The sequence below is a fragment of the Equus przewalskii genome, chromosome 32, assembly GCF_037783145.1.
Source record: "Equus przewalskii isolate Varuska chromosome 32, EquPr2, whole genome shotgun sequence".
NCBI classification, from domain to species: Eukaryota; Metazoa; Chordata; class Mammalia; order Perissodactyla; family Equidae; genus Equus; species Equus przewalskii.
Genome location: NC_091862.1, coordinates 20,609,929 through 20,626,565, shown reverse-complemented (window position 1 = coordinate 20,626,565; position 16,637 = coordinate 20,609,929). Strand labels below are relative to the sequence as shown.

General features: G+C 36.2%; 1 protein-coding gene across 2 annotated transcripts in view; it reads right to left on the bottom strand.

Annotated features, from left to right (window-relative positions):
• Positions 1–2,108: 2,108 nt before the first annotated feature.
• Positions 2,109–16,637, bottom strand: part of FBXO30 (F-box protein 30) — a 28,247-nt gene continuing 13,718 nt past the window's right edge. Inside the window, exon 3 of one of the 2 annotated variants that reach the window (XM_070602723.1) lies at positions 2,109–5,500. In XM_070602723.1, coding sequence (XP_070458824.1) covers positions 5,423–5,500 — 78 coding nt within the window. In that variant the 3' untranslated portion in view covers positions 2,109–5,422. Of the gene's footprint in view, positions 5,501–8,782; positions 16,111–16,637 lie in introns of those variants that run through there. The other variant, XM_070602722.1, reaches the window with a different exon arrangement.

The window sequence follows — 16,637 nt, the reverse complement described above, 5'->3', positions numbered from 1 at the left end:
CAAGTTTTCATTTCTCCTGGGCAAATACCTAGGATTAGAATTTCTGGGTTATATGGTACGTATACAATTATTTTGAGAGGAAGATTATGAAAATCGTAGACATTCATTAGAATTTGACTGACGTAATAACATTTATGTGTAAATATCCAGTCAGCAGTTTGAGAAAAATACCAAGTTACAGATTGTTTCTAGAGCTACAGACTGATATGTCTTCCTACTGAATAGGATCAATACTGGAAAACAGTACAAAGTAATAAGCTTGGATATTGACGGACGTTCATAAATGGGAGGGGGTCAGGAAAAGGAAATCAGAATAGGAATTCCAGGAAAATATGGAGTCATGGAAGTCAGGTAAATTAGGAAAAGAGCATAACCAAAGTTTCACAGATCAAGGGGAATGGGGCTTTATCTGCACAATTAGTGATATTTTCACCATTCTTATAAATTACTGTCTTTCATCCTGATGAAATTATCATATCTTGATATGGTGAATTACATTTACAGATTTCCAAAGGTTAAACTAACCTTGCATTCCTGGGATAATCCCACTGTTTTAAAACAGTATGTGTTGGATATGCTATTGTAAAATCAGTGTGGCCACAGAAGTATCAAGATTGAGACTTGGACAGAAAAAGTTTATATACTCACAGGTCCCAGAAAGGGGGTCAACATACGTGATGCAGGGTCATACGGGAACACACTAGGATGGTCAGCAGGCAGAAGACAGAAGCAAGGGGAGAGCTTAAGCCATGGCCTCTACTGGGGTTTCTTCGAGAAAGGCAAGGCAGAGCAGGGTAAACAGTTTAGGACTGGCAGTTTGAATAACCCCAGCAGGCTCTAAGCTATGCAGTTGGTCCCCAGCTGCCTAGTCCCTGGCCCTGGAATGATTAAGGCAGAAGAATATCGCCTCCTGGGGTGTACGGGCCAGAATGAGGAGGTGCGACTCTGGACGGGTTAGCTTGCATATCAGAGACATGTTCCCAGGCGGGCCCTCTGCTATCTCTAAGAATTGGCTAGCCCCTGGAGGAACAATCTCTTCTCTGACAGAAAGGTTGTTTGAAGATGTCAAAACATCATAATACATAGAAAATTTTAAAAATATATACAAAACATCCTCTTAGTCATGATGTAATCCAGTTTTAATATATCGTTGGATTCGATTTGCTAAAATTGTGCTAAGAACGTTGCATCTGTTTCACGATGGCTATTGGTCTGTAGTTCTCTCCTCTTGTATTGGTCTTGTAGCTCTCCCTTTCTTGATTTGGTCTCAGAGTAATGTTGCCTCATACAGTGAGTTGGGAATTGTTTCCTAATTTTCCAACTTTTTGGGAAGACTTTATGTAGAATTGGCATCATTTCTTCCTTAAAAGTTTGGTAGATTTTCCCAGTGAAGTCATCTAAGCCTAAAGTTTTCTATGTGGTGAGCCAATTTTTTGTTTGTTTGTTTACCACAAATTCAATTTCTTTCAAAGATATAGGGATTTTCAGTGTATCTGTTTCTTTCTGAGTGAGCTTTGGTAGTTTGTGTTTCAAATGCTTTTATGATTTAATCTAAACTCTCAATTTTGTTAACCTAAAGTTGTTTATATTATTCCCTTATTTTCTTTTTAACATCTAGGATCTGTAGACAGGTTCCCTCTCTCATTTCTGATACTGGTAATTTGTGCTCTCTCTTTCCTGATCAGTCTGACTAAATGTTTGCCAATTTTATTGACCTTCTCAAAGAACCAGATTTTTGTCTCACTGATTTTCTTTTTAAAATTTCATTGTTTTCTGATCTTTATCACTTCATTCTTCTGCTTAGTTTGTGTTTATTTTTCTCTTTTACTCATTTCTTAAAGTAGAAGCTTAGGCCATTGATTTCAAACCTTTATTTTTTTTCTACTATAGAAATTTAATGCTATAAATTTACCTATAAGCAGTTTTATCTTTATCCCATATATTTTGACACGTGTTTTCAATTTTATTCATTTCAAAACACTTTCAAATTTTTCTTTTGATTTCTTCTTTGACCATGGATTATTTATAAGTATGTTATTAAGTTTCCAACATTTTTGTGTTTTCCAGAGTTCTTTCTGTTATTAATTTCTTATTCTGGAGAGAATATATTTTGTATGATATGAATACTTTTAAATTCATTAAGACTTGTTTTTATGGCACAGAATATAGTCTATCTTGGTTAACGTTTTCTGTGCACTTAAAAAATGTGTATTATTCTGTTGGGTGTAAATAACAATTAGATCCAGTTAGTTGACAGTGTTGTTCAAGCCCTCTGTCCTTACAGATTTCCTGTCTCACTGTTTTATCAATCATTGAGAGAGGGGTGCTGAATCTCTTGTAATAATTGTGGATTTCTACATTTCTCCCCTCAGTTCTGTTTTGTTTCACATATTTTGAAACTCTATCATTAGCCTCATAAATTTTGGTAAATTGATCCTGTTACCACTCCTTATTGCTGGTTGTATTCTTTGCCCTGAAATCTAATTTGTTTTATATTTATAAAGGTACTTCAGCTTTGTTTTTATCAGTCTTAACATAGTATAACTTTAGCATTCTTTCACTTTTCATCTATTTATGTCTGAATGTTTAAAGTTGGTTTCTTTCTGGCAATACATAGTTAGCTCTTCCTTTTTTATCTAATCTGAAAATCTCTGCTTTTGAATTGGGGTGTTTTGGGCAGTGAATTCCTGTAACTGTTGAATGGTTGTTCACATCTAAATCTCCCATCGTCTTATTTGGTATTTGCCCCCAGCTCTTCTTTCTTCCCTCTTTCCTTTTACGTCTTCTTATGGACTGAGCATCATTTAAGACTTTACTTTATCTGCTTTGTTGGCGACATCTATTTGTTCTCTTTTCTTTGTTTTTTTTCTCTAGTGGTTGAGGAAGATTCAAACTTGTATTGGTTTTCTATTGCTCCATAACAAATGACCATAAACTCAGTGGCTTAAAAACAAAAACAAATTTATGATCTCACAGTTTCTTTAGTTAAAAATCCAGGCACTGTGTGGCTGAACTCTCTGCCGGAGGTTTTATCAGACTGAACGCGAGATGTCAGCCAGGCTGCAGTACTCACCTGGGGCTCTGGGCCTTTTCCAAGCTCACTGGTTGTTGGCAGGATTCACAACAGCCAGTTGTAGGATGGAGATCCCAGTCTCCCTGCAGCTGTCAGTCAGGGACCACTCTCAGCAACTAGAGGCCACTAGCAATCCTTTCCCACATGGTCCCACGGATGTTTACTCTCCTTTCTGCCCAGTCAGAGTACATCTCTCTGACTTTCTCTTTTGTAACCAGCCAGAGAAATCTTTGCTTTTCAAGGCTCACATGATTAGGTCAGTTGCACCTAAAGAAACTCTCTATCTTAAGGTCACTTGGTTTGGGACTTTAATTACATTTATAAATTCGCTTCACAACGGAACCTAGATTAATGATTCACTGAATAACTGGTAGAAGAATTGTGTGTAGCAGGAACCAGAAATTTTACCAAAGCCACGTCAGAATTCCGCCTAGCATGGAATTTATCACAATTTACATTTAAGTAATATTATATCACTTCATGTGTACTGTAAGAATTACGCAAAAGTTATACTTAGATTTCCTCTCTGCAGCCTTTGTGCTCTTGTCATACATTCTACTTCTACATATATAATTTTGTTGTATACGTATCCTGCAATACATTATTATTATCTTTATTTTAAACAGAGTATTATCTTTAAAGAGATAAGAAAAAAATTTAATATTTATCTGGATGTTTACCATTTCTACTACTCTTCATTGCTTAATGCACATGTTATACAGATTATACACATTATACAAGATAGTATATATCCTATATATTATAGAATGTATAGGTGTAATAGAATTTTTATCCATATATGGATATAAAATATATATATAAAGGGATTTATTACGAGGAATTCGTTCACACAATTATGGAGGCTGTGCAGTCCCACAGTCTGCCGTCTGGAAGCCGGAGGCATAGTGAAGCCAGTGGTGTAATCCAGTTTGAGCCTAAGAGCCTGAGCATCAGCACAGTTGATGGTGTCAACCCCAGTCTAAGGGCAGAAGACTGATGTCCCAGCTAAGCCAGCAGGCGGGAAGCAGGAAGGGCAGATTGCTCCTTCCTCTGCCTTTTGTTCTGTTCGGGCCCTCATCAACTGGGTGAGACCCGCTCACACTGAGGAGGGCAATCTACTTTGCTGAGGCCACCAATTCAAACGCTCATGTCATCCAGAAACCCTCGCAGACAACCCAGAAATGTGTGTGATCTGGGCAATTCATGACCAATCAAGTGACACATAAAATTCACCACCACAGATTCTTTTATCCCTAGCTCTCCTATACATGATGACTAACATCCTTTTTTGTTCAAAAATAGAAATAAGAAAATTAACTGCCACTTTTCAGAATTTTCTTCAAAATAAGTTTTAATTCAATATTCAACCACAAGAAGGAAAGGAGCTTTGGTGTAGAGCTGGACAGAACTTAAAATTTGGCATCTAGAGCCCTAGTTTTCAGAGCTTCATTTTCTTATATGTAAAATGGAATCAATAATCTACCTCTGAAAGCTGTGTAGGTGTAATTGGGAATACCGTGAGAAAGCCTGGCCTGGACAATGGGACAAATGATGTACTTATTAAATGTTACTTTGTGTTCCCCCTCTATCTTTTACTAAATTAACCTTGATTAAAATTGTATTTAATACTTGTTGAGAAAAGTACCTGCTCATTGTACAAATTTTTTAAACTCTCAAAATAAATGATAAACTACTTTCCCCATAATCTTGATTTTGAGGGATCACCTCTATTAATGATTACTTGGAATATACTATTTTTTTTAATGATTTCCCCACATATTCTCATTACTCTTTAGTCTCAAAACTACTTGATCAACCTTGTTTTTCACCAAATCTCAATATTTTGGACTTCTTCACCTTGGAACTTTCCTCTCTGTGGGCTGCAGTGGCCTATTTCACTTTTGCAGGACTTCTATGCCACTGTAATTACAGAAAGAAAAAATTATTCTGTCTTCCCTATGTCACCTTCCTGCTGGGCTCCAGAAGGAACCATTTCTTCCAGTCTAGATCAGTTTTCTGATCACCCATATCTCCTGTAACTTTCACTTCAAACTCACAGAAGCAGAATGAAAAATAAAAGGAAAGTTCTGCCTATTTTTATACCGAACATTAGACACTAAAACTTGGCACACACCTATTCAAACAAAATTTTATGCTGAAGCTCAATCTACAAAGGCAGATCTGGTGAACGGTGAGTTTGGAGAAGCACCTGCCTGGAGCTCCTCCTCAGCAGCCCCCCATCTCCTTGTTCCTTGAAGCGGCCCCTGACATGCCCCAGATATCACAGAGGAGCATCCTCGTACTGTCTTCTTCCAGTCGCGGGAAACGTTTTCTCTGCATGCTTACCTCTCAGTATTTGTTCTTTGGCTTCTTTGCATCACGTAGTGGATTCTTGCTTTCTATAATAGAGCCTTTCTGATGAAGGATCTGCAACCAGAAGAGTATTCTACACAATACAGTAACATCTAAAAACACATTTAAATAAAATATAAGGTGGCTTTTACGCAAATTATAAAGTGATTTCTTCAGGCATATGTAATATGTATAATGTGGGGAAAGCCTTGTGTCCAGTACAATTTCTAGTTTCATGTTCAATGAAATAGGAGTTTGACAGAAATCCAAAACTTTACTTAATCTCTTGAGAAAATGGCAAACTGGAGACTACAGTTTGTGTACAAATCCTTAAAGATACAGTTTGAACATCCCTCTTCTCTCAACCCCTCTCCCATGCCATCTGCTGCCTTCCAAACTCTCACCTCCCTATTTCTACTCCCGTCAAATCTTCTCCAACTTCCAACCAGACAAGATCCTTAGCTGTCTCCCTCATACAGTCTTCTACCCCAGTGCTCCCCTCTGCTGCTGCCTCTCTGCCCTACACAGCTCCTCCCCGCGGTCCTTACAATGCATCATGTTCCCCACCACGTGCGGCTGCCGAAGCAGCCCCCAGGGAAGAAGTCCTCTCCCCTCCACTCCTCTGCTACTGAGAAGTAGCCCCACACGTGAATTTTGGTTATAAAATTATCCACCTCATTACATACCTCCAAAGTCTTCTAATTTATCAATGTTATATCTTCAGAGCTACTATTCTAATTTTGTAAACTGAATGTAATTGGAATTCTATGTGACTCAGCGACTACACTGAGTTGCATTCAAGGAAGCATGGTTCATGAGCCAAAGCAGTTTTAGAACAATTCTAAGCTTGACTTGTCTCTCCCAAAGAACGCCAAAGGATTCCACATCATAAGCTACCTCAACATTTCTCAAAACAACCTTTTCTCTCCTCTCCAGTTCTCCTACCTTTCAGATATCCTGGACCCCAAACTTTTCTCCACTGTCCAGCTCTGATATCTTCTCTCCATGCCCTAGATTTGTACACTGTTCTACTCAATCAAGCAGGCTTGAGAGAAAACCTCACCACCATTTCTGCATCATACCATACAACTACAGGAAGAGTACAGGATCTGAGAACTTCCTGGTCCTCCCTTGAGCCTAAAGGAGTTAAACTTAGAGGTCTTTCAAGTGTAATTCTTTTATTCTGACTCCATTTCTCTCCAGAAATTCTTATGAGAATCTTTTGGAAAACAAAATTCATTACTTTCTTACTCTATTTCCAGTTTGAAAAAAAGAAAGAAAAAAGAAGATAATTCTGATTTTGAATTGTCCCTAGTTTTTAACATTCAGGGGTGTCTTTTAGAAAGATCTAAAAAGAGGAGGAGGGACTACCCAACTTGGAAATGTTCTAGGCATTTGTGGCAGATTTAAATGGAACGATTCTCCCCATTCCTATATACACTCTCATTTCATTTGCAACATGACTTTGCTGCTCCTCCCATCAAGAGATAGCATCTATTTCTCCACCCCTTGAATTAGGCTCAGCCACGTACCTGCTTTGGAAAATGGGACATTAAGAAATGTGATAAGCAGCGGCTTGCAAAGGGCTTGCACACTGGGGCTTCCTCTCAATGTTCTTGCTCCTGCTGTGTAAATAAGCCTGGGCTAGCCTGATGGATGATGAGAGACATGCGGCCTAAGCATCCCCATCACCCCAGCCAACAGCTGCCAACTGCTAGACATGTCAGGAGGGCTGTCTTAGATCACCTAACCTCCAGCTGACCCGTCAGCTGACCATGGTTGTGTGAGCCAACCAGACAGGGATCAGCCAAACCAGACCAGACCAGAACAGCCCAGCCAACTAATCATGAGCGAATTAAATTCGTTTCAAGCTACAAAGTTCTGGGGTGGCATGCTATGTAGCAAAAGCTAACTGAAACAGCATTAAAAATTATTCAATCATTTCTCATGATTAGTTCCACAGACATCTGCTGAATGCCTCTGTGTGTAAGGCTTTCTGCTAGGCACAGGGATCCAAAGCCGAGTAAGACACGGTTTCTACCTAGAGGGGTCCACAATGTAGAGCAGCAAATACATAATGGCAGTGCAGGGTGCTGAATAGTGAAAAAAGGAATTATCAAAAAAAAAAAAATAGGGACATAGACAAGGGTGACTCATTGGCTTGGGGTGGTCTAGGAAAAAAATAGGTGGCAGCAGAACTGGATCCTCACCAATAAACTGAAATTTACAAGGCAAAGAAGTTGGAGGAGGGGATTCTAGGCAAAGGAAACACAGAGTTCAAGGCTCAGAGACATCAGAGAATACAAAGGGTTTGGGAAATGGTGCAGAAATGTAGCCTGCAAGGGGATGGAATAAGAAGAGATGATTAAAGAGATCCGGGTCAACTAACCTATGCGGTAAGAAGTCTCAACTATTAAAGAAATATCACAAAATTAACTAAATAAGAAATCACTAAAATGAAAAAATTACAACAGGCTTGTTAGAGTATGAATTACTATAATTGTTTTCCTTCCCCCCATTCTCTTTACTTTGGACCCTGTTGCACTGTGTGAGTAAAGCTATCATAGTGCAAGTCTCTTCTTGTCTACCTAATGTCCTGATAGCTTAGTCCACACTAACTAAAGTTATCAACCTCATTCTGTTAAGCTTATTTAATTTTACCTATTGTTGTTCAAGTTGAAGTATACACACATACCTTAATTGGCAGATATATACCCAATTATGAGAGGCATAGTTATTCATAGAGCAATTTAACTTTTTTTTTACACTGATTTAAATCAACAATTTTGTAAAGTCAGCTCCTTAGAATACAGAGGAAACAAACTGGTTTAAAGTAATTTGAAAACACCTCTTCTCCAAAGTCATGAAGGTAAACTTAATTGTTAATAAATGCATTCCTTGAGTAATAGACTATTTCTGATAATGGGTGTTTTACTTTACTAAAGAACATCTCTTTAAAGTGTTTGGAGAAGAGTTATAGCAAGAACCATTTAAAGTGAATCTCTGCCTAAAGCCTTTCTTTCTCTTGAACTTGTCCATTAGTCCAGGGATCTGGTAGAGTTACCAGAAATATAGAAGGAGGAGGAGATGGGGGAGGGGGGAGGGAAAGAGGAAGAAAAGGGAGTAGTAGCAGCAGTAATTCTGTGTGTAATTGTCGGCATGTCACAAGCTTCCAGAATCAAGCCTAGACAGTGTCTGGCATAAGTGCTTAATAAATGCTTGTGGAATGAACACACACTGACAAAACTCGGCTTTGATTTCCCCAAACACAAAATGAGAAACTAAACGATCATTAAAGGACCCACCAATCCCAAGATTCAAATATTTTGCCCATGAGACAATACAAAATACAAAATGTATACATCACTTCAATTTATTAATTTAGTTTTACCTAATACAGCATTGTATTTGCTCTTTAAAAGGAACACAAAGTATAAAACTATAAAAAATAATCCTGAAAATTATACAAATTTTTTTTCAAAGCATGATTTTAAATAGGACCTTTAAAAAGTATGATTCAGATGTGCCACAAGGAATCATAATAAAATGTAAAAGGTGAAAAATAAACATTGACAAGGAAGCCAATTACTCACTGTCACAGTTGTATTAAGTATAAGGAAATCGTGATGAGTAACAACTTTATTTCTGCTGCTGTCAGCAGTACTTATGGGACGGGGTTCATAAATTTCATTAGACCTTTAAACTGAATAAATCTGTCACATTACTAATGCTATAAATTACTTCTAAATCATAGCTTATTTCACAAACCTTGAGAACACTGTACTTTTTGGCTTTGATAATGACTGCAAATACCCCCTTTTTTTGTGGTAAAATACACATAACAAAATTTATCATGATAACCATTTTAAAGTGTATAATTCAGTGGCATTTAGTACATTCACAATGTTGTGCAATCATCACCACTATCTTCTTCTAGAACGTTTTCATCACTCCAAAAGGAAACCAGTACCCATTGAACAGCCACTTCCCACTCTCCCCTCCCCCCAGCACCTAGCAAGCATTAATCTGATTTGTCTCTGAATCTGTCTATTCTGGATATTTCATATAAATGGAATCATACAAGACATGGCCTGTTGTGTCTAGTTTCTTTCACTTAGTATGTTTTTCAAGAAATACCATATGCTTTTGCATTTAAGGAAAAGCCAACTATTAATGTAAATTGTGAGAAAAGGAAGCTACACTGGAAACTAAATGACATCTGAGGTAAGTGAACAAGTGTGTGCAATCACTTCCAGAGTGCAATTCAAGTGTTCAGGACTGACTGGTGCTTAAACACCAATCAAATGAACAATACAACTTTAACACTTTCAAGGCAGCATAAAAATCTTCAGAATTCATGTCCACCCAATTATTAACCATTCAACACAATTTATTTCATATGTCAGAGTTTTTATCATAAAGCTATTGGAATACTGTAGGGGATCAATACCATTCTCTACTTTATTTCAAATCTCTAATACAGGTAACGCTTTTTAAAGTTATCAATTGATATAAAAGACATCCAGTTGACGCAATTAAATATTCGCTGCATAATTTTCCTCTTGAACGATGTAGTACCCTGTTAGTATTTCCATTTCTATGGTTTGATTTCTTTTAATCATATAATGTGGTTAAAACTGAATACTGATACTTCAATTTTTCAATACTACAAATTATTTGTACCTGAGAGACTTTAAAAGAAGCTGAATAAGTTACTTAATCAAATCTAAACTTACTGACCAAAACTACTAAACATAGGCTAATTGGCAGAATCAGTGTTTTAAAACTCTATGTTCTATTATCTAGGTTTTTTGATTGCCTAGTCAGAAAAAGGAAGCCATGGGATTAAACAAGAAATAACAATTAATATGGAAAGGAGGACTTCCATGAAAAACAACGAGGAGGACAGCAAACGGCAGGATCTCTTTTTTTCACCTTCAATGTTGTGAGCAATAACAAATTATTGTTACTGTTCTTATATTATTAGACCCCTGAACAATAGCATAATTAATGCTACTCTTTGACAGGAAGGGGTATAGAAAGCTAACTAGCCAGTTCCTCTGCCAAAGAACGAATCAACACATATATCAATGTATTCATCTGTTTAAGAATCTTGTCTGAGAAAAAAGTCCTAGCAATTTATATTAGAAAAAAGTGAAAATTAAACCTGATGAATTTGCTTTTAATAGGAAAGGACAACTTGACCTGATCCGTTGATCGGTCTTTACGAGTTCAACAGAAATGCAGTTTTATTACTTTCAAACACATACACTATTACTACCACTAGAACCAGCTATGTGTTGAAGAATCATTTTCTATCATAATACTGGCATGCAAATAGGTTAATAAAAAGATATGGGGGATGCTAAAAATGTTATTGGTGTTAGTGAGAAAGAAACTGATTTCCCTTGTTTATGTCGTCAGTTTGCTTCAGAAATGCTTTTCTTCATAGTAAAGAATAGAAACTTCAGTCCAGCATGTCAAAAAGATAAAAAATTATAAAATAGATTTATATCAATGAGTTTTTACTGTATTTCCATAGAGCGTGTTTATGAATCATCCTTATAACCCATTTCTTTGTGGTTTATTAGATTAACGAAAAGTTACTCTCCACATAATACACTGGAACGTCAAACATTCTGAATACAAAATATCAATTTCAAAAAATTCTAAGGGAAAAAGGCACCTCAAGATGCATCTCCATTAATACATCTCAAGTGTATCAACATCTACTTGGCCAATTCATGGAGATTATACATGCAAATCTATGTATAAACAATGAATTTATAGAATTTTACCAATCACAGATGCAACAAAACACTTGTAAAAATCCAGCAAGACCCTAGTTTTTGCACAGGACTTTGAGAGCGACATACCATACTTAGTTAATTTCTACTTTGTTTCCTTTTGGTATTACCCAATAATTCTTTCCAAAACACTTATTAGGAATCAAACACTCTAGGCAACAATATTTTCCAAAGTAATTTCCTTACATCTAAACGTCCGTTCTCTTTCTGCATTTATAAAGTAGAAGAGTGAGCGCGTCAGGACACACTCCTCTCAGATACCCCAAGACACTCATCAGTACCTCAACTTTGAGTATTTGTTTCTTCACCCATAAAATGGAAACTTGAAAGGTCTTATCTTTTGAACTTACTTTGATCTTTTAAATAAAAACAAATAATTGTGGAAAAGGCGACTAAAAAATCCCCCGTCTTCCCTTAGTTTATTTAGAAAGGAGTTTACTAGAGTCGGCCTTTATTTATACATCTCAAACTTTTTCATTTGGAAATCAAATTTAGATCAAATCCTAACAAAACCCATCACTGAATTATTTCAAACACAATGGACAAGTCACTGATAAGGCGATTGTCTTTAAAGGCATAAATAATATTCTCCTGCATCCCATGCCTCAAGAGCATGTTAAGAAGACTACTTACTTAGACAACCAGCCAAACACCTATCAGACATATTTTTTCCATCACAAGGCTTTTTCTGGCCTTTTGAGAGAATGAAGGCCAACTGCCCTCTTTCTACTGAAATTCCAACACCATCTCTGCAGGTTCCAATCACATCCCCTTTCAATGTGGTGAGCCATGCACGAAACAAATACATTTTTCAATGTGTGCACAGCTATTCCTTAGAACATTTTTCAAAATGAATAAACCCCATGTCTTTCCAGGTTGGGATGCAAAACACGAAGAAAACTGTTTTGCTTCTAAATGCCAAAAACTGCTTTCAAATAGCCAGAAGTAAAAATCTGTTGTCGATACACCATACACCATATCTTCTGGGGATACGGAAGTTGTGTTGAAAAGCCCATTATCTTCAATGTTACTAAGATCCCAATATCTAATGTTAAGGGACAGTTAATAATAACAACATTGATGGGATATGTAGCACAGGGTCAAAGACCAAAAAAGGTTCTATACTACTGGTAAAACAGAAACCCAATCTTTAATATCTCTTACTGATAGGGTTGACAGGATTTCTACAAATATTTTTGTAGGATTTAATCCAGTATTTGTCTACTTCTACTCTCTTCACTTATCCTAGAAATCTAAAACGTTCACATGACTCGGCAACTACTAAACAAGAGAATGAATAAAGACTAGGCTAAATGTTAGTGCTTAATGAACTAGAAGTTGCACTGCAATTTACCTTGAACAGAAGAAACACTAGTGAAATACTAGTAATAACAGTACATTTAAAATACCAGTAAATACTATTTTTTAAAAAAATGTCCACCAACCATGGCACCCAATGTATTTTGTCATATGTCTGCAAGATTGAGACAACACACATCATTTAACTATTAACTAATATTAATAAATTACCATTACTCTTAATTTTGGATTCTACCATGTACGTAAATACACACATATACCTGCTCCAAGAAGACATCATTCACGAGAAGAGCTAGCATATCTCAAGCTTTCCTCTAAATTCTCATACTTTACTGTGCACCAGAACCACCTGGAGACCTTTGTTAAAACAGATAGATGGTTCCCACCCCAGAGTTTCTAATTCATTAAGTCTACAAGAGAGACCTAAGAATTTGCATTTCTAACAAATTCCCAGATGATGCTGATGCTACTGGTCCAGGGACCACACTTTGGGAACCACTACTGTAAGGGATCTGTGAGTCTCAAAAGCCAATGGGGGGGCGGGGAGATTAAGCCAACAGGCAGTTCTAGGGAAGGAGGCAGAGGAGGGAAGGAGGAAGAAGATAAAAGCGAATCAGATATTTCCCTCCATCCTGATACTTGCCCTTTATCTTGCTGGTTAGCAAAGACTAAGGAATTAACAAAGACTTCTCAAATAATTTACTTGGCTTACATAGAAACCTTTTCATGCTTAAAAGGCTAGATTGTTCCCATTACAAGTTTTAGAAAAATAATACTGCCTGAAACCCTTCAGCCTTTCAATACCCTTAGGTGGGACTACTTTCAAGAAGATACTGAAAGGGCTCAAAAAACTACCTCATGAGTTTTCCACAATAAAAAAAAAATTTAACGCTCACCAGTAAAAGACAGGTGAGCAGTGATAATCAACAAGAAACTCCTAGAACATGCAGAAAATCCACACTATAGAAACAATATGATGGTCTGGAATTTGTCAAACAAGTATTAAAATTTTATTTACGTGAAAGCTTTTCTTTTTAAGTTACTGAGCCATATAAATGGAAAATATTAATTTTATTAGAATTTGAACAAATGTTGCACAAAGAAAACATTTTAACAAAATAGTATGGTGGCATAACAAACAAAAAAGAAAATAGCCAAAGATGTGTAAAAGAAATAGAATGTGGAAAAATGTTAAATATTGCATGATCCAGTGTGGAAACAAGTCTAAACTTAAACACCAAGGATTTTAAAAAGCACAACCATAAAACAGAAAGTTAATGTTTGTGCTATCCTAACCAGACACATTCTTCAGCAAAACTTTAAAAGGCAAAGTTACATTTTACAGTATTTGATATCTTATTTCTGACATTTTCAGAAATGGAGAACTGTTTATGGAACTCAATCTCACAGCTGAAAAAGAAACTTTAAGTACTGAGAAATAAATATTCTACCAGTTAAAGTATTCTACCACTAAAATGACAGGTGAGGCAAAACAACTGATTAGTCTTTAGTGCTACATTTTTCAATTGTAATAAGGACTTGATCCAAACAAAACAAGTCTTAAGCAATTCAGAATTCTCTTTTAATGCCCAAGGAACGCCTCTGCCCAGCCTGACTGCCATATATGGGAATCAAGAAGCTAGTAACAACAGAGCACTGTCAGGGACAAATGTAGGAAGAGAAGACACAACCGGGCTTTGATATTTTATAACAAGGTAACTTGTCACCATTTCAGACTACCAAATGCCAGAAGTTACTTAAACAAATTTAAATGCATGTCCCCATCTCTGCAATTGGTTTCTAAATACAGTATATTCAGTTTTTTTTACTGCCCACATCAGATTAATAATAATATAAACCGATTTGAAAACTACAATAAATATTTCAAGACTAGGTCTTTGAATATTTTGCTGTTATACCTTGATCTTTACGCAAAGATGCAATTCTTACTTTTTTGGTAGAGAAGTCTATGAGAAATTAACCTGGAAATGTTTTAAAGAGATTGTCAACCAAGACAGGTTTCCACATTTCATGATTGTCATCTTACAAAGATACCAAATTTCACATTTTTAAATGTCTTAAAACAACATAATTGTGATTTTTATAAACATCAAAAGGCAAAAATTTAAAATGCATATGAAAAAAGTTAAGCCCTTTGTATTCTATCTGAAATTTATTCATACAATACGTCCAATTCAAACTTAAAATGAGGTATATTTTCTTCTCTCCAAATACCAAATACCTAGCAAATATATAATACCATGAAGTTTCAAATTAAAGTCAAGTCACAGGCTTTTTGTTCATTTTTTGCTTCAACCTGTCACAGAACGCACAGCTGTGGGTCTTTGGATGCGGCATCTAACAATAAAGAAGGCTGCACATGGTCACTGCCTGTAGAGTTGGAAATATCTAAGGTGAAAAGATTTTTGTGGATTATTTTTAAAACATGATAAATGGCATTACCAAACATTAGTCATGATTTTAAATATCGTGGAAGTACATACAGAGGTCCCTCGGTATCCATGGGGGCTTGGTTCCAGGCCCCCTCAGATACCAATATCCACAGATGTTCAAGTCCCTTATACTTGTATATAACCTATGCACATCTTCCTGTATATTTTAAATCACCTCCAGATTACTTATAATACCTAATACAATGTAAACGCAATGTCAGTAGTTTTATACTGTATTATTTAAGGAATAATGACAAGAAAAAAAGTCCGTACTTTTTTCAGTACTGTACTGTGTTCACTACAGACACAACCATCATAGGCCTTTCCATCCACAGTTGGTTGAATCTGCTTATGTGGAACCCATGGATACGGAGGGCCGACTATATTAGAGATCATCCATGTATCAACTGTATAAGGGGAGCAGTGGAAAATAAAAACCGTATAATGATCTTATGGAAGTATTTAAGTAAGTGAATGTTTTTATCTGAAAAACCTATGCCACAAAAGTTTGAATCAAAGTTTTGCTTTTTGAATGCATGGGTTGCAACCCACAGAAAACATGAGGAATAAATTGTTTGGTCAGGATCTTGTTAGTTTAAGAAGCAAAAAATTTAAGAACCAAAATATGCACACCATTAAAAATACTACTTCTGAAAATTATGTAGCTAAAAATTAAATCACCCTGTCCAGCAAGTTCCAAAAATTTCACACATTTCAAACATTAAGGCAACTTTTTTCCAACTAAACAGTACTTTATAAAAATATATGTCACTTCAAAACATTATATACATAGTGACAATAAATTTAGCTAGTTGTAACTTTACTACATTAATAAAGTGTCACACATTACAAAGAAATTATACTAGGTGCTTGCATGTATGTGCAAGTGGAGTTACAGTTTTTAAAGGACAGGTTTTAAAACTGAGCGAAGTGAACGTCCTTCTTTAGTGAGCTCTCGTGTCACACACATACACGGCAATGGGATGGCTTCCTCTCGTTTCTCTACAATATTGTAACTGCATTTCTTCAAGTGGTCAGCCATGCTTAGGATGTCAGCAAATTTCCATTCATTAACAGAACAAAATGCAGTACTGAATCGCCATACCTAAAAGAAAATTCTACTTCAGATTTAAACAAGTCAATTTACAAGAATCAAAACACACTTCTCGCTCTAACTGCACACATTCTGAGTGTCAGAGAAACATCCAACATGTATAGAGTTCCAAGCAGTTAGCTACAAAACTGAAAAGTAGTAGCTCCATTTGGATACAAATCTGCTTATCAAATATTTACAGGACAATTCATTTCTATGACATTATGACTTCAAGAAATGTAATAATCAAAAAGAAAATATGCAGCATTAAAAAATCACATCCAACCTGGCTTAAGCAATTTTTTGAAACTCATAACCTCATGAATTCAGAGCTACTTCCTGAAATAATACATATTGCACACTCTTCCTTCATCCCATCCAACTGGCCAGAAGGAACTATCCATAGTCTGGAGATACTGACAGTGCAAGTGTAATTTTTTCTCCAAGTCTTTCTCTCGTTCCTGTTACACTAGATAATATAGCGTATTAGTGTATTAATATAGTATGGTACACTATGAAGCATAGTAAAAAATACACTA